At 42.8% G+C, this 19019-nt stretch overlaps 1 protein-coding gene and 1 pseudogene across 5 annotated transcripts in view; one reads left to right on the top strand and one right to left on the bottom strand.

Annotated features, from left to right (window-relative positions):
• The window catches only part of STON2 (stonin 2), a 140569-nt gene extending 131852 nt beyond the window's left edge, over nucleotides 1-8717 (top strand). For all 5 annotated transcript variants that reach the window (XM_036268374.1, XM_036268385.1, XM_036268363.1 and 2 more), the window contains 2 exons: nucleotides 3325-3527; nucleotides 5632-8717. In XM_036268374.1, coding sequence (XP_036124267.1) covers nucleotides 3325-3527; nucleotides 5632-5715 — 287 coding nt within the window. In that variant the 3' untranslated portion in view covers nucleotides 5716-8717. The remainder of the gene's footprint in view (nucleotides 1-3324; nucleotides 3528-5631) is intronic.
• Nucleotides 8718-17777: 9060 nt separating this feature from the next.
• On the bottom strand, nucleotides 17778-18173 carry LOC118616708 (annotated as a pseudogene).
• Between the last annotated feature and the right edge of the window lie 846 nt (nucleotides 18174-19019).

Here is a 19019-nt window from a genome sequence, read left to right as displayed (position 1 = left end):
TTGCCTTTTTTCCCCTGGCTTTTCTGACTTGGTCTTCAGATAGCCTTGGGAAGGTGCCTTTGATAGATTATTCTTCATAATCCTCACACCTCCATTTACAGTGCAGGAGGCCTGAATCTCTGCATGCCTGTTCCCACCTGCAGTGGCCCTGCTCCCAGCCCCCAGGAGCAGGGCAGTCAGACCGCAGGCGGGGTGGGCCCACAGGGCAGCACCTCTGGCTTGGCTGGTGTCCCAAGCCTGCAGCCACAGCAGGTGTGTCCCGGTCCCAGCCATCGAATGACTAACAAGCCACTATGGGGTTCCATCACGGCTCCCTCCGGCAGAGCCCAACCCAGCCATGTGCATGCATGGTCCCCATCTCTCTGTCTTCTACCAGGACCCCTCCCACACTGGTCCCAAGAGTTTTCTTACACCAAAGGGCACCAGAACAAAGCGCCAGTCCCGCTGCTTTCCCAGACCCCCCACAGGGAACAGAACGTTCGGTCCCGCAAGGTAGCTTTCTTTGCCGGAATTCCAGTTCTCATTAGACCAGGTGAAGAGAACACAATCCCAATGTGGTGATTTTTATGGAAAATAGAAATCTGAATTGTAGCGTTGAATTTTCTCAAGTTCATCAAGGAAGATGACATAACGCATGGGTTCATTAGCTCATTACCATAATTTAAACTATACTAGCTTTCAACACGGCACTTCCCTATCCGTCCACCAACCCTACACGCCATTAGCTGATGCTGGGAATCAAGAAAGCCTGTTGCCTCCACACTCAGCTGTGAGCACACCTTGGTGGGGTGAGCGTGATGGAAGAGGGTCAGTTTTGTAGAAAGCAACGATTTCTCAATAGTCCAAAAGTGTAAATAAAGGTCACTACATAAAACGACGCTTCAAGTTGCTATTGAATTAAATTAAGAAATTGCTCTGTATACTTTGTAGTGATTTAAATCCATAGCTGTACATTGAGAGAAGTTTAGGCTTAATTTATTCCGTCAGATCTGAGTTTTATTTCCAGTTCTACAATTTAATAGCTCTGTGACCTCAGGCAATTTACTTAGACCTTTCAGAGAAATCTCATTTTCCTCACCTATAAAATAGGGTTATTAATTCCTAACTCATTAAGAATGAAATTAGATAATGCTTTTAAGTGTTTAGCACAGTCTCTGGCCTGTAATAAACGCTCAATATACGATAGCTAGATAATTATATCTGTGGTACACAATTTAAAAAATTGAATGGATTTATTTTTAAATAATATTTTTACTATTACATGTGTCTTAAATTCCTTTTGTAAAACCAGTGCAAATTTTTCATTTAATTTCCTGACATTTTACTCTTTAGAAATAATCATTGAAACGTCTCTGTGGTTATTTGTGAAACAGAGCAAAACAAATACTTCACTCTGTAATGTTTCCTTGGAGAGAGGGTGTGTAGGGCCTCACTTATTGAGATTAAAAAGTCCTGCCCAGACCAATAAAGAAAATTGGAATTATTTATCTGGGAAAACTCAGATAGCCAAGGACCGTTTCAGTTACGTAATGAAATCAAAGCCATGTAACACTGCTTGTCTGTGGCGAGCCGCTATGTTGGGGTTCTTACAGCTGACTTCCCCTACAGGTCACCCTGCAAACCTGGTCTCAAGGTCAGGGAACCAAGAAGTTACGACTCAGACAAAGCGGTTAAGACCATTTGGGGTCAGACTGCAGGGTTCGGGTCTTAGCGCTGCCACTTTTAGGGGAGTGTAATAGTCTGACCTCCGGGACTATTGGAAGAGGCAGTGTGAGAATCTGCGGAATGGAAAGCGTTTGGCTCAGGACCTGGCACAGAGCACTCAACAAATGTGTCCCTGCCTTGTCCGATGATGACAACAATGGCAGTGCTTCAGGAGCGACAGTCACAGAAACAAGTTCTAACTCTTTCTCCTCAAGTACTTAATAATAATTCTCGAGTGAAAATCAAACCTTGAGTTTGTCCTCCAAGTATAGCAGAACGAGCCATAGATTTATAGAATTGAAGGACAGGAAGGGACTCTACCCGGCATTGTCCAGCCCTCCCTTTCCTACCACCCCCAGGTCCCCCACTTGCAGACGAGGAATTGAGGTCTAGAGAGAATAAAGGACTTGAGTGAAGGATCTCTGCTACTTAGCAGGAGAGCTGGAAGTCAAATCCAGGACTGCTGTTAGTCTGGGTGCTTCCCAAATATAAATGTGCTATAGTATAAAGGCTGTGTCATTTACATATGACATTCACCCACAAAAACAGTTTTTTAAAATCCTCACCCAAGGTTATTGTTTTTCTTTATTAATTTTATATTATTTTATTTATTTATTATTTTTTTATTATTTATTTTTTTTGTGGTACGTGCCCCTAGCAGGAACCGAACCCGGGACTCTCTGGTCCACAGGCCAATGCTCAACCGCTGAGCCAAACTGGCCAGGGCTCTTTATTAATTTTAGAGAGAGAGGAAGGGAGAGGGAGAGAGAGATGGAAACATCAATGAGAAAGAACATCGATTGGCTGCCTCCTGCATGCCCCCCACTGGGGACCTGGCCCACAACTGGGCAAGTGCCCTGACTAAGAATTGAACCAGCAACCTCTTGGTGCATGGGTCGACACTCAACCACTGAGCCACAGCAGCTGGGCCCGAGGATATTTTTCTGTTTATCTTCAGATAAAGTGTGAGGGAAAGCAAGAAAGAAAGAGAAAGAGGAAGAGAGAGAGAGAAACATTGATGTGAGAGAGATATATTGATTGGTTGCCTCCTGCACAAACCCAACCAGGGCCAGGGACCTAACTGCAACTGAGGTACATGCCCTTGACTGGAATCGAACCTGCAACTCTTTGGTCCTGGGGCCAACTCTCCAACCACTAAGCCAAACTGGCCAGTCCAGAAACTTTTTTTTTTTTACATAGGAAACGCTATTAAGGAAATTCAATCCATCTTTCAAAGGAAATCGATGATTTTGCTCCAGGTGGCTGTCACTGATGTTTTATTGGGCACTAAGTGCTGATCCCTTTTATTCCTTTCTGCCCATCTACAGCCCCCATTTCTTAGTATTTGTGCTGTGCTCACGTATCACTCTGAACCTGAGCAGGCAGGATGACCTGTGTTTCTCAGCCATGGCTCCATGGCTAGGATACCAGGCGGCTGCAGTCAGATACTGTTCTATCAGAGGGCCTGCGGCACGGGCAGCGTGATTTGTGCAGGGTCAACCCCACTGCTCAGCGTGGGACCCTCTGGAAGACTTCCAGGCCTCCTTTGTTACTGGGGTGGCCCTTCTTCCACTTCCTCCCCAAAGAACCTGGTCTATATTCTCTGTCTTTGTCTCATAGCGTCTGGCCACCCACACTGCTTCTTCTGCCACCTTGAACTTGGCTCCGACCGGGAAGTGCCTTCCAGATTTGCCAATCACGTGAATGTCGAGTTCAGCATGCCCACAACTTCTGCCTCCAAAGCTGCCGTGAGATCCATCTCTGTGGAAGACAAGACTGACATCAGGAAGTGGGTCAATTATTCCGCACACTACAGCTACAAGGTAGCCTGAGAGGCATCTGGCTGATGTTCCCAAGTCCATGTGTTCACCCTGTACCCTCCCCCTTCTCATTCCTCGTAGTAGTGCCTGCCCTGGGTGCAAAGTGCTCTCTTACCGCCTTGCAGGTGGTTCACCATGGCGCCTAGCTGTGGGTGAGTGTGCTCTGATTTCAAGGAATCATCTCTCTAGTGGGCAAGAGAAAGGTTGGAAAAAAATAAAGAAGCGGATGAAAGAGGAGAATATAATGTCTTTCAGTCATTATAAACAACATAAAAAAAGAGAATGGGGTAAAGGGATTATTATTACTCACTCATACTATAATTTATGTTACACAGTAGTGAATTTGGAAGCCTAGTAGGGGAGTGTCAGAAAAGCGCTGTCCCAAAGCATACATTTCAGCTACAGGAGTTGATGAAGTGGGTCTGAGTAAAATTAGACATAGGTGACCTGGTCCCTGGGCTGCAACAGGACAAAACTCAAAAGCCAAACCAGCTTCTAGAATAGTAATGGGATTGGGGCTGGGGACGGAGGAAACCAAGTTGGAGTGTTCGGACATGAATAGTGATTGCATCCTGAGGAGCTAGAGGTTCAATAGAAGGATATTAAATGTCAGAGATGGAAAATGGGGGTGCTCTGGCCGGTTTGGCTCAGCAGTTGGAGCATCGGCCTGCAGACCAGAAAGTCTGTGGTTCGGTTCCCGCTAGGGGCACGTACCAAAAAAAAAAAAGAAAGAAAGAAAGAAAAGAAAAGAAAATGGGGGTTATTAGGGGGGTCATTGAAGAAGGATTTTGCAAAGTGGTTTAACAATTTTTTATTTATAATAATATCCCTGGATTTATATGGTGATTTGTTTTTTAATTGCTTCCTTAGTTGTGTGGTCTACGAAAAAGAACAAATACTCCATCTTGTGGCCAGATAAAAAACAGCACTTTCCTCAGACAGGACCCCAGTTAGGCGATTTTTAACCTTTTTTTAATCTCATGGCACATGTAAAGTAATTACTAACATTCTGTGGACTATATTATATTTTTTGCCTACCTGACAAAAATAGATATACTTTGATTCATTCACACCAGATGACTATTTTTGTGTGGCTATTGTCATTTTTTTATTTGACAGTCTAAAGGAAAAGAGGTCAGTGCCCCTGACTCAATAGTCAGGTAGTGCATGTTTTAAAAATTCTTGTGGCACACCGGTTAAAAATTGCTGCCTCAAAAAAAAAAAAAAAAAAAAAAAATTGCTGCCTCAGCTGATGCCATTTTTCGACTCAGCTTACTTGCTGTACAGATGTCCTGAATAAAATTCTGTTCCTGAAAAAAAAAAAAAAAAATTCGCTGCCCCAGTCAACTGTTCTGTCTTGAATTTCCCCCTCATCATAAATGTCGACATTGGTGTGAGTGGAGCGCTTTAAGTGAAACTCCCTAGCTGGAAAGATTCCCTGCCTGACTTGTCAAAGGCTTCCGCCAAATTCTGTCACTTTCAAGGCAAGATTAATTTCTAAGTCCTTGATAATTATAGCTACAGCATTTTAGACGATACGGGTAACACTATAAACAGCGCAATACTTACCAGCTTGGAAACTTTTTAAAAGAGGTAAAGAAATGGAGAGTGTAGACAGCCAATTGAAAAGGAATTCATTCGTTTATAAACCTGTGTGATCGCCTGCTGTTTGCTTACATTATTGGTCTACAGTAGTGAATAGGGCCAGTCCCTGTCCTATGGAGACTATGGTACAGTGGAACTTGGCCAGTGTATGGGGTACAGTGGGAATGTGCCCAGGGGAGCCCCTGACTCTGCCTGAAGGGTCAAGAATAGCTCTAAACAGAAGAGATGACCTTTGAGCAACTGTGCAAGGCAAAGAAGAAGAAATCTGCAGGTGGACAGTGAGGGAGAGGGAATTGCAGGCCAAGCAAATAGTGTGCACAATGAGACGGTCCTGTTGTAAACGGGGCCGGTAGCTCTGGTGTGGCTGAAGCCCAAAGCATGACAGAATTACGAGGAATCTCAAAGAATCTAAACCCACTGAGGTACTCTCTTTTGGTTTACACATTTCTTGGGATGTTTTTCTCTTCTTTTGATATCTCTCTCCAACTTCTATTCTTGGCAGGTGGAGATCGAGCAAAAAAAGAGTTTGAAGCCGGACTTTGAAGGAGATGACATGGAAAATCCCAAGGAGTGTGGGGTCCAGTGATGAAGCCCTACTGAGGGGCCCTGACCCAGGAGTCCCGATAGGATATCTGCCTGCATAGCTGAAGTTCAAGTCGGTACCTACCGTGACCGCTCCATGTGGGGAACAGTGTATTGGACCTTCCCGTTTGTAGTTCCAGGAACCCGAGGTGGTTGTTTTGGGGAGGCCCTGAGAGCGCCCGAAGCACCTGGGTCACCTGACTTTGGAGCTTATTCATTAAGCCTCCTCCTCTCCAGCTGCTGGTCTCCCAGCACTTGGGTGTGGCTTGTTGTGGCTGCGAGAGTCAGGAAAGGGAGCTCCCACATCAGCCTTGGCATGAGTTCCTTCTGATGGTCTCCTCTCACATGAACTTCTGGAGGACACAGTCGAGAAGTTAGTTCATTAAGAACCCAGCTCTGTCACTCCCTCTAGGAAGGTACAAAACAAATCTCCCCTTTCGGTTCCCTCGTCCTTTCATCGGTGTCTCCATTCTTTAAATAGTCACTCTATGCAACAGGATTTTCCCAGACGTTTCCCTCCTGGTTCTAGAATGAAACACTTTTTCCTCCCTCCAAGGTTTCAGTCACAGGGTCCACCACCCTGAGTCAGAGCCGAGGCCGGAAAGAAAGACACAATAAGAGACTTTTTAATACGGTGATCAGCCCCCACATTCTGCAAAGGGTGGCGGTTGAAGGAAAAGAGAAATGGAGCTTATTTTTCTTCATTCTGGGGGAAGGGGACATTGATGGTAAGAGTATATACAGCGCAGGAGACAGCTTCAATCTCTGTGAATTCCCAAATTCACACTGAAAAATATAGGCCATTTCTGATTCCTGAAACAAATGGATGTATATATCATACCTCAGGCATTTGTCAGGGGCATTGGGGGGCTCTTTTGATACCTCGTAGCCAATAGACAGCACGTGTCTCTCTAACTCAGACTTCACAGGACGTGTATGCTGAAAATATGGTTTAAAGGCTGTTTCAAAACTAAGCTCATCTGAGCTTTTCCCCAGAAACTCAGAGTCTGGTCATCACAGTATTGTAATAGATCTAAAAGGCAGAAGACGCTAGGGTAAAGATGATAGGAAAGCCATATATATTTTTTAAAAACATTGGGAACATTAAATCCTGATTCTAAGAGTCTGGGACACTCGATCTTTCCCTTCATCTGTTCCTGCTCACACTCTGCACCTCTGCTTCTTATTTGTATGTTGGTGTGTGTATATGTGTTTTTTACCACACAAGAAACTACATCAGCCATCCCAAAGGGGGCACCTGCTCTACAATTTAAAGGCAGCTTCTGTCTGCCTTCCTGTGTCTCCACAAAGAATAGAATGGGGGGCCAGAGCACGCTTATCAGATTTATAGATGACACAGAAACAGACATATGGCCAGTCTGCAGAGTGGCAGATTCAGGATTAATTTATTCAATGAATATTCACTGAATTCTAACTAAGTACTGACACTAGGATATAGAAATATTATACTTTTTTGAAATACCTGAGCATAAGATGGAAACTAAAAAGATGAAGTTGAATAGGCATTCATGAGAAATTGTATTTTGAGTTTTCTTAAATGCAGTCCTCTAAGTACAGCGTGGTGTGTGTGTGTGTGTGTGTGTGTGTGTGTGTGTGTGTTGATGGGAGGGTGTCGGCAAGTCTTGGTTTCAGAGCAGTTCCTGTAGAAGTGTTTTCTTATGGAAATAGGAGTTCGTTTTGAATCAGGAGTATATCGTGGCTATCCACAAAGTTATTTTATTCAACCTGTGGCATTAGAAGTCCAGGGAGCCCTGTGTGCTGTATTGGTAAGTATGCGTCTGGATGGAGGGTGAAATTCAATTCTGGGTACCATATTTAAGAGAGACATCAATTAATTGATTGTGTTCAGAGGCAGGTGTCCAGGGTTGTGAAGGGTCTGATTATATAAGGAAAAGGGGAATAGAAGGTATAGCTGGAAAGGGGGTTCAGGGAAGGAGGAAATGATGTAACAGGTGCATTGAAATTTCTGTTGTGCTATAAAAAGGGAGAGGGCTTAGACTTATTCTGTAGCTTCAAAGGGCAAACATAGGAACAAAGGGGACCTTGATGCATGACTGGTGTTTGCTTCAATATAAGAAGGGGTTTCCAGTGAGAGTTGTTTCATAGAGGAATGGACTCAAGTTGTAAAATCTCCTGTTGCTGCAAATGCCCAGAGAAAGGTTAAAATAATGATCGGTCCGGGATGCTTACATTGACTGTGAGCTGGATGACCACTAAGATCCCTTCTGCATATAGGTTTAGTCTCAATAGTAACAGGACTCTCTGACTCTAGTTGTTTTTTTTCCTTTAAGGAGTAGTTTTTCACGCTCCTTGAAATGTATTGGGGCCCCCAGAGAGCACTGTCAAGTGAGCTCTCCAAGGCCCTCCCCTTCCTCTCTCATACCAACAGCACGTGAGATTACTCACGGGAGCATCAAGATGAGTTGAAGAGCAGGCAAGGTGAAGGTCGTTCTGGCACCTTCCTTACCCAAGGTTAGCGTCTGCACACCCTCCTAAGATCTCTGCTTCGCCTGTTAGCATCTCCTGTGCTCTGCTTGTTGGACCCTTATCCCCACTTGGTGAATTCCTTCCATGCTTTCTTTATATTCAGCACGCAAATTATTACTAATTTTAAAAAACTACCACCTTGATTTCATCAAATTTGTTTTCCCTCTGCTCTTCAGGGGAAGTTGATTATGGATAGCATGTAGCGGGTTAGGGGATATAACACCATGTATTTCCAGACCTAGTGTTTTGCTAATACCCTAAACAGAAAACACAGTTGGGCCAATTACCTTTCTGAGGTGCAGATTCTACGTTGTCACCTGGACCTGCATTTTGTGGGTGTGGTCACAAATAATTCTATGTTATCAATAATGTGAAATATTCAAAGTGAATTAATTTTACCGATATATAGTATTACTATTAGAACATAAATCAGATATCACCTATCAAGAGCTCTGCTTTTTTTAAAAATTGATTTTAGAGAGAAAAGGAGAGAGAGAGAGAGAGAGAGAGAGAGAGAAACATCAATTGTATCAATTGTATACTCCCTGACCTGGGATTGAACCCACAGCCTGGTTATGTGCCCTGACTGGGAATCAAACCATGGGATGATGCTCCAACCAACTGAGCCACAGCGACCAGGGAAAGGGCTGTGCTTTCTTTTGAGTCTAGTGGCTTGCTTTGTGATTTTATAGTAAGAGGATAAGACAAATACTCATGATACGTCAAACAAGAATATGAGGTATTTTGAGTGGGGCATTAAATCCCCTTTGCCACTCTTGTAAGCTTAGTATTAGTTATTCCTTATCAACATTTTGCCTTTTGCTTATAGTAAATATTATCTGGACAGTTTTGGTTTTTTTAATTTGGTTCCCCCTCCACCTTACTGCATTATTGGTGGGCTCATAACCCTTGAGAACATTTTTAATGTAAAGTATTTCTTAATTGAAATGAGAGTAATTTCTACTCATATCCAGTGAGTGGGTGAGGGCAGATGTTTATTTCCCTAGAAATTCACATTCCCAAGAAATGTGATTCATGAAGACAAAGAATATATCTTAGTCTTTGTTTCCAGTACTTAGCACAAAGCTTGGAATGTCATAGGTTTCAACCACTTCAAATCCTTGCCGATAAGGCAAACATATATGAAAGAAATAAAGGGAAATTATTAAGTACTCAATAAATGTTTGCTGAATGAACACTGACCCCAAGACTCTACTTAACTCTTACTTATCATCAGATACTTATATTAAAGCCAGCAGGCAAACATGCTGTATTTCCTGGAGGACTAAATAATCTTTCTTCTCTTTTATTCCTGCCTCTACTGTCAACTAATGATAATTGTCACCATTTAATGTGCAGCTGAATTTAAACTATAATGTACCTTATTCATATTGAAAACACGTTGTTGTGCTCAAAGATACAGTAGCACAGATGCAGTCCATAGTCATGATTATTGATTCAGCTTTGTTCCTGTAAGTCAGACAAATCTGTAATCTTTGATTTGATTACAGATTTGAATGGCCAGCGGGAGAAGAAAGCATCTGATAGAAAACACAGCCAGTCTTGGGGTGCTAGGTCGGTTCTCCCCAACATTAACTGCTGACCAAGGTTACTGTGTACCTCTTTTGTCACCACAGTAAGGTGGAGGCCTGAAATAGTGAGGCTGAAACTCACGAAACGAAATCACGATCTCAGAGCTGCTTTATGTCTCGTACTAAGTTGAGTGGTAGGAAAGCAGAGGATGAGCTGAAATAGTTCCTAACAGCCTGGGGAATATCACACTGACTCGAGTCAGAAGCGCTGCCGTGCAGCCTACTGTTAGAACTTGTGTCCGCTGGGAATGGTCACGTTAGCTTTCCTACAAAGGATGGTGGTAAGTTAATTCTGGCTTATCTAGGGTTTAGGTCATGCTAAGAATGCAATTTAACAGGACATTGAAACAAAACTGACAAAACAAATTAAGTCCACAAAAACTCGACTCTAGGAAAGGAATCATCTCTTAACACTTCTCTCCCAAGTCCTATCCAAACCACGACAGCGCCTTATATAAATCGGCCATGGTACTCTCCCCAGGTTCCAAAGAGGTTTTCTGAACGTCACCAAGATCTAAGTGCTAGTTCCCTACAAATCACCGTTTCTTCACATTTCTTTCTCTATTGTGCTTTTTGGAAACGATACTTGCTGTGGATATCCTGACATATTTATGTGTTTAAGGAATTAAACGTGAATGAGATGTGTAGTGAATGAGATGTGTTAGACGGTCATACATGTGGAAGATAAATATGTGTCAGTAATGTTCTTCCACATGTTGACTAAAGCAGAAATATGGAATGTTTGCATTTATTCTCGTGTGCCTTAGCAAATCTGAGAGTCTAGTCCTTGGCTTTTGTTTTGAGAATTGAAAAATATCTCTGGACATGCAATTCCCAGCCCATAGTAATATGTTCAGTAGTGCCTGGAGAGAGGCAGATGACATTGTATGTAATGAAAAGCTATAAAAGAACAGATTCCAAAAGTAGACTTTATATGAATCCTCTCATATTGAACACGAATGAGAATAGAGAGAGATGATGAATTTTGACGTCAAACCTCAAAATCCCTGAACTAGAGGCTACCCCTTAAGAGTAAGGAGCTCTAGGGAAAATAGCAGACTGCATAGCAGGGGTAAAGAGTAGAATGAATGCACTTCAACAAGTATTTATCAAGTGTCTACTCCGTCAAGGTGCTGTGCTAGCAGCCAGCTCCCCTAAAGGGAGCTAACGCCAAACACAAGGACCCCGAGGACTGTTGGTGTAAACTATGGGTGGGAATAAAATTGGGGTTTCTGTGCATCTTTAAAGGATATAGTCATGGAGATAATCACCATGTTAAGTGACTTGCGATTTTCCCAATTGGGCTTCAGTAACCTCAGCTAAGAAAGTGAGGCAGCTGGACTAATTGTTCCCTCGGGTCCTTCCCAGTTTTATGGATTATTTTACAAAATACCCTTTGGTGCCATTGTCAGCGATACTTCATGTCAACAGGACTCTTCCTATAGTCTTGAGAGCCAAGACATTTAAAATGTGAAGATTGGGAAAATCAGCAGGCCCATCTTTTTCCTTTGCGTGTCTCTGTCCTTTACCATCTGCCTCGACAATGGAAACACACACAAAAAACCCCTGCAATCCTCTAGTTTGTAGTTGCCTTAAAAAAACAAACAGATAGATGTGGAGGATCGAAAGGATGGCGAAAACCAGCGGGGACACCGCTCCGCAAGTTCCACTGGCATCAGCCTGCCTGCACACAGCAATGAGCTTAAGAGGAGCAGAGAGCTGTCCAGCGCGGATGTCGGATTTGGGCACCACTTAGTGGAGAAGTAGGTCTAACCCTCCAAGGCACTGAGGTGCGTTAGGATGATCAACGATTAATATAGTTATCTCCTTTTATACAAAAGACTGCAGAAACTGAGGGAGGAAAAATCACTCAGTAAACATCCTGGGACGATTGTCATAGTTCTGGCAAAATGAGATGAGAGAAAGGATCAGTCCTCTCTATCCACACTGTCTCTTAGTAACATAAAAATGTAGTTTCGAAAATGTCCAGACTACGGAACAGCATCTCTTTTGTAGTATGTGTTAGTACGATTGTAGTTTCTTAGAGTTGGTCAAGTGTGATGGCTCCATTGGAACTGGACAGAGCAAGGAAGTCCAGCATCCCCTGCCTCCATGCAAACTCAGTGATAGTTGTGGACACCACCTAGCCACACTGTGACTGAAGCCTCAAGTGCCACGTGCTTCAGGGTCAGTGACCCCATGTGGTCCTGGGGAAGCAGATGTGCAGATCCTGACAGCAACCTATGGGACCAAAGTGTTTAAGAATTTTAAAGTATGGGGGTGACAGAAGGGAAGACTATCAACTCCTCTGACCCTAAGCCAGCATTCATTTAACCTTTGTGTCCAACTGCCAGCAGAGCCTGGAGAAAATTTTACTCTGTTCCAGAAATTAAACAGACAGTGTTTTAGCCAGGGAGCGATAGAAGAGCACCCTCCTCACCCTCCATTTGTGTTAATATCCATAGTGAATTTCCATATGTCAGGATGGATGGACTCAAGATCCACTGAATGATTTTGCTGATCCAAGGCTTGTATTTTCCTTCATTCACCATCCATCCACATTTGATGAAACTTTTTTACTATTGTGATTAATTTTATGTAAAACTGGTTTACTTTAAAATATATATATATGTGCCTATGTAATAAAGTCTACACACTGGCTAACACTGTAGAGGTGAGATTTTGTTTTTAATGGTTCTGCTGATTATCATCTGTAATCCTCTTTTTTGAACTATGAAAATGAGCTATTAATAAAAATTTTTAAGCAAACTTTGTCACTGTATAAGATTTAATGAAGTTGAGCATAATGAAAAATGTTTGTTAAAAAGAAGGCCCATTGCCTGGCTAGTGTGGCTCACTGGTTGAGCATCGACCCATGCACCAAGAGGTCGCCAGTTTGATTCCCGGTCAGGACACATGCCCAGGTTGTGGGCCCGATCCCCAGTGGGGGGCATGCAGGAGGCAGCCAGTTGACGTTCTCACTCATCAATGATTGTATTTCTCTCTCCCTTTCTCTCTCTCTCAAATCAATAAAGAAAAAATATTTGTTTAAAAAGCCCTGGCCAATTTGGCTCAGCGTTTATAGCGTTGGCCTGCGGTCCAGAGAGACCCGGGTTCGGTTCCCGCTAAGGGCACGTACCTCAGTTGCAGTTTGTCCCTGGCCCTGGTTGGGTCATGTGGGTGGCAGCCACTCGAGGTGTCCCTTTCACGTCGATGTTTCTCTCTCTCTCTCTCTCTCTCTCTCTCTCTCTCTCTCTCTCTCTCTCTCTCTCTCTCTCTCTTCCTCTCTCTCTCTCCCACTCTATCTGAACAAAAAAATGGAAAAAATGTCCTCTGGTGAGGATTAAAAAAAAAAAGAAGGCCCATCGCCCAATTAATATGGTTGGTGACCATAAGTTGACAAGTTAACAAGTGACCTATTTAATTATCCTAAATAAGTTTATCACGTATATAATTAGGCAGTTCAAGATATATTTATTCCTATTTTGTGCCCAATTCTGTGAGAAAACAAATTAAAATGATACAGTTCTTAAGGTTTTCTTGATGATAAATATATAGACATAGAGTGAGTGAAAAATATAAAAGAGACAAAATCCACTAACATTAGCATTATGTTGCCAGCATATTGTCAGTGCTCAATAAATAAATGTTGAATTAATTGGTGAATCCAAATGACTGAATGTCAGCATAAACTCAGATGGGGAAAAAAATCAGCATGAACTAGAGTACTTGGGACGTTTTCACAGGAGAGATGACTTTTCGATGAGACCTGAAGGTGGGGGTAAAACTTAGCTCCATGGAGAGAGGAAGGGTGTTTAGGGCTGGGAAGAGGCAGATGTAAAAGTAGGATGTTGGATTAGCAGGAGATGAGTCTGACCTGAGTTTAGGGTTCATGCACATCAAGAAGTAAGATTGACAGTTAGGCCAAGCAGTGGTAGAGTTTGCCTGGAGCCCGAGGTGGAGCTTAATCTAGTCAGATGCCCTAAAGCCATTATAGTATCTTGCCAATAAAGTATTGTTCTAGAAGGACTAATCAGGCCACAGTGTGCTGGGAATTCTGGGCTAGGGGAAAAATGAAGGGCAAGGAAAATAATTTAGAGTTGTTTTTTTTTAAACAAGCAAGAAAGAGACAGAACTTTGTGTTTTTAGTTCAAATAGACCATGGACATCTTATTGCAAAATACAACGATCTACCAGGGGAGAACCCAGACCAATTCAGTGGCTCCCTGCCACGGAGAGAACTCTCTCCTGAACTGAACACACAATTTTATAGCCTGGTCAGCATGAAATTAACTGATATTAGTAACCAATATCAGGTGCACAAAAGGTTTAATAGCCAAATAAGAGCATACAACATTTTTTAAGTTGGAGATTCTGAAGAATATGCTACCCTTTCTCACTATTCTTCTATCCCTGTCTGCCCATCCTCTGGAACAAGTTTTGAAACCAAATTGCCTAGGTCTCACATTGCCTTCTAAGTTCCTCCTTTACTTTAATAGCAAGTGGAACAACTTACTCAAGTAACTGCTGGGAGCCAAGCTCGCTCCCTAATGTTCCTCAGGAGATGGGGCAAGACAGTTGGAAATAAGAAGTGAAGGTGAGAATTTAAATTTCCTCCGTGTTACTCCAAACTCCTCCCAGCTTTCCCTTGATGACTCTAACTCCTTTCCATTCCTCTATGCTGGGCAGCTTTCTGTTTTCCTAAAACAGAATAATAGAGCTAACGTTTATGTCGTGCTTCTACTTTGGGGCAACCACTTATTTGAAGTATTTTAGATGCATTATCTTATTTAATGAAGGTAGCCTCCTCTCTCCATTCTGTAAGGCATTAATAATTCAAGGCTGGTGCTACCACTGATGTTTACAGAGGGTTAGTAATCAATGGTGAGTCTTTATAGCAGAAAACAGGGAAGAACTTAAAACGGAGTATCAGACATCCTTTGCTCCTAAAGTTCATTGCCCATCCTCCACAGAGGGAACCTTTATTAGGCATCTTTTTCCCTTGGCTCTATCTACCCTGAGTAAATGGAGCCAGCTCCTCAGGTCCCCAGAGGACTGTTTCTGACTGCCGAGGGAAAACTGAAAACTTTTCTTAAAATCCCATGTTAAGTGGCAATTACGTTCTAAAGTCAACACTCCTGAAAAATCACTTAAATTGCCCATAAAACAAAATGGACTTCTTTAATAAAAGTTGCTCTATGACCCTAAATTAATTTTTCAATTTCTTCCTTGAGGATACTGACAGAGTCATCACCACCCAGAATCCCAGCCACCTGATTAATGTGTTCCAGTTCATGGTCAAATGAATCACACAATTATTCCCTGAGTTTTACCAACATGAATTGACTGTTCCAGCCATGACAGTATCCTTTATCTGCCTCACAGTGGAATGGCAGATTAAATAACTTGAATGAGTCTTCACTATACATCAGTCTATTATGCAAAGCAAACTTTAGTGCCCCTCCATTGCCCCTCCCTGCCCTGGACCCTTAACCCTGTCTTTCCAAGCCAAAAACAAGTCTATCTCAGATCTTCAAAAAGAACTTACATAAACTCACAGTTTTTCCTTAGAGGTCTCAAAAGTTCCAGATAATATTTTCAGATGGAGTTTAAGTAAAAAATACCTGTATTTTCCTCCCCCAACACAGTCTGGGTCAACAGAAAGGAACAGAGCAAAATTTATTCTCCACCTGTCAAGAGCAAGCCCCAGAGCTTATGACATTATTTTTCCCTCTTCTCTCATCTCCTTCTTCCTCTTCTTTCCACTAATAGGCATAAAGTCCTGAGAGCCTAGACTGATCTGGTGGCAGTGACCGAGAAAGGGACAATCTCAGAGACTGAACAGTTTTCAATTATTTCTTCCCGTGTTGGACTCTGAACAAACCACCACTGCGTAACTTGTCTGCTGCCTTTGGCACTTGTGAGCTGCTTTTTAATGTTTTATATTTATTAGATTTATCCTCGTAAAAAGTAATAGCTGACTAAGAGAATTGGCTTTCTCCGTATGTGGCAAAAATGGACCAAACGCAATCTGAATCAGCAAGCATGAATCAACATGCAATTGAATGAAACTGAAATTCAATGTGTATTTCAGTAAAACGTTCTTGTAATCCCTTGATTGCAATTTCCCCTTCTACCTCTGAGACCGTAGCCTGGAAAATCTCTCTACTTTTCTTCCTCTTTGCAACTCAGGGGTTATTGCTGCCAGAAATGCTTCAAGAACATTTAATTCTGACTTGCCAGACAGTACAAAATCTACTCTCTTTTACTCTCTTAATAGATGTCTAATAAGAGACTAACAATCTCAATGAAAAAAAAAAGGCTCAGTGCAAAGAAGGAGGATACATGCACTTGGTGACCAGATTAAATGAGGAGAAAGACTCAACAATTTAGAAATACCGAACCTGGTTGTGTTTATCCTACAAGGCTGCAAGTGGGTTACCAGAAACCCAATGTTTTGTTTTGTTTTTTAAACCTTGCTATTTCTTTCACTACAAAAATACCAAATAATACGCTTATAATACCAATTTATATTCCTGAGATATTTTCTTTATTAAAAACTTTTTTAATGTTGACATTGCAGGATTCTCTCCCCCTTTTCCCACCTCCACCATTCCCCACCTCCCCCTTCCTTGACTTTTACCTAGTTATTGTGGTGTCCATGGGGTATGCTTATGTTCTTTAGCTATTCACCTTCTTCATCCAGTCACCCCTCCCCCTTTCCCACTGGACACCCACCAGTCTGTTCCATGTATTCATGCTTCTGGTTCTATTTTGTTTGTCAGTTTATTTTGCTCATTAGATTCCACATATTAGTGAGATCATATAAAATTTGTCTTTCTCCGACAGGCTTATTTCACTTAGCATAATACTCTCCAGGTCCAAAAAAATAAATAAAAAATTAAAAATTAAAAAAAAAATTAAAAAACAAAACAAAAAAAAGCCCTGGCCGGTTTGGTTCAGCGGTTAGAGCGTCGGCCTGCGGTCCTGAGAGACCAGGGTTCGGTTCCCGCTAAGGGCATGTACCTTGGTTGCAGTTTGTCCCCGGCCCTGGTCGGTTGTGTGGGTGGCAGCCACTCGATGTGTTCCTTTCACGTCGATGTTTCTCTCTCTCTCTCTGTTCCTCTCTCTCCCTCCCACTCTACCTGAACAAAAAATGGAAAGATGTCCTCGGGTGAGGATAAAAAAAACAAAACAAAACAAAACAAAAAATACTCTCCAGGTCCATCTATGGTGTCACAAAGGTTGAGACTTTCTTCTTTCTCATAGCTGCATACTATTCCGTTGTGTAAATGTACCACAGCTTTTTTATCCACTCATCTGCTGATGGGCTCTTGGGCTGTTCTTAGATAGTAGCTATTGTAAATAATGCTGCTATATGCACATAGGGGTGCATATATTCTTTCTGAGTGGTGTTCCAGGATTCTTAGGATATATTCCCAGAAGTGGGATCACTGGGACAAAAGGCAGTTCCATTTCAATTTTTTGAGGAAATTCCATACTGTTTTCCACAGTGGCTATACCAGTCTGCATTCCCACCAGCAGTGCATGAAGGTTCCCTTTTCTCCACGTCCTCAGCAGCACCTGTTGTTATTGATTTATTGATAGTTGCCATTCTGGTGTGAGGAGATACCTCACTGTAGTTTTCATTTGCATCTCTCTGATAATTACTGACCTTGAACATTTCCTCATGTCTATTGGCCATGTATATGTGAATTTAAAGAATACTCAAGACATTAGTTTGGGAAAAGCTAACAAGAAAGTCTATGTGATTTGTCAAGGAAAATATAAAGGAAATAAAACTGCATAACCCAAAAAAAAAGTAAGAGCAAAAGATCATGACACTCCACAAAGGTGAACACTCACTTCTCAGTGAATGACAAGACCTGGTTTCTACTCAACATCTGTGACCCCCCCCCCCCTTATTATTATTTTTTTGTGAGAAACAAAAGCCAAGTTTATTTGTTCATTTCTTGCATTTGAAGTACTCCTCGAGGACATCCTTTGCCTGAGATTCTTTGCCATAGTCCTTAACCACCACACAACTGCAACCAAACACTTTCTGGGGTTTTTCCCTCTCTGTCGATTTTGCAAAGGCCTGCCCGTTCCCCTAGTTTCTTGTCGTCAACCTTGATGAGGCTGATTTGGTGTCTGCACAAAGGGTCTCCACCAACTTGACATACATAGGCTCATCACAGTTGGATGCGGGCACACAAAGGTGGGCTTGGCGCTTGTCTAAGGCTTTGGCAGCTTCACGAATTCCGCGTGCTAGGCCATCATGGACGAGGGCGGGCTTCAGCACCTCTTGTAAAGCTGTGTTAACGTCCATCACACCTCCAGCAGCAATGCCTTCCTGGGCCATGGCGGTAGGTTATGGGTAGAGCCAAATCTCCAACGCATCCAAGCCTCCGCCTGCGCCTCCGCCTGCTCTGTGGCGGCAGGGAAAGAGCCCGTGACCCCTTTAAATAAAAATTTCAGTGGTGGGATTCCTACTCTCAGGCAGGCAATGCTGCCTTTGGGGGGAATGTTTCCTTTGGCAAGGCAGCATGATCAAGTGGGGGCTGGAACTTTGAAGCCAAGGTGTTCCTTATTTCTAAAACCCAGTTTGTGCTCTGAAACTTCATAAACCATCTCATGCTTCAGTAATGGCAAAGCTAATTTGCCTTCCCAACACAGTGCTACCTCTCGAATCCCTCCTCAGGGGAGAGAGAAATAAATATAGCAGTAACTAGTGTATCCCCAATCCTCTAGATCTTGGCAGCACTATTTGCAAGTACTTGTTTCTTTCTTTCTTTTTTAAATATTTTTTCCTTTATTGATTTTAGAGGGAGAGATAGAAATACCGATGAGAGAGAACATCGACTGGCCACCTCCCGCATGCCCCCAACTGGGGATCGGCCCCACAACCTGGGCATGTGTCCTGACAAGAATGGAACTGGTGACCTCTTGGTTCATGGGTCGATGTGCAACTGCTGATCCACACCGGCTGGACTCAAGTACTTGTTTCTGATTCGAAGTGTTTTCAAGTGCTCTGGGAGATGTAGAGACAGTACCTCTAAAAGTTGGCCTATTTTGCCCTGGCCAGTTTGGCTCAGCGGTTAGAGCGTCAGCCTGCAGTCCAGAGAGACCTGGGTTTGGTTCCCGCTAAGGGCATGTACCTTGGTTGCAGTTTGTCCCCAGACCTACTTGGGGTTGTGCAGGAAGCAGC

The sequence above is a fragment of the Molossus molossus genome, unplaced genomic scaffold, assembly GCF_014108415.1.
Source record: "Molossus molossus isolate mMolMol1 unplaced genomic scaffold, mMolMol1.p scaffold_m16_p_1, whole genome shotgun sequence".
Lineage (NCBI taxonomy): Eukaryota > Metazoa > Chordata > Mammalia > Chiroptera > Molossidae > Molossus > Molossus molossus.
Note: the sequence above shows the minus strand (reverse complement) of the source record. Positions and strands in the feature narration are given on the sequence as shown.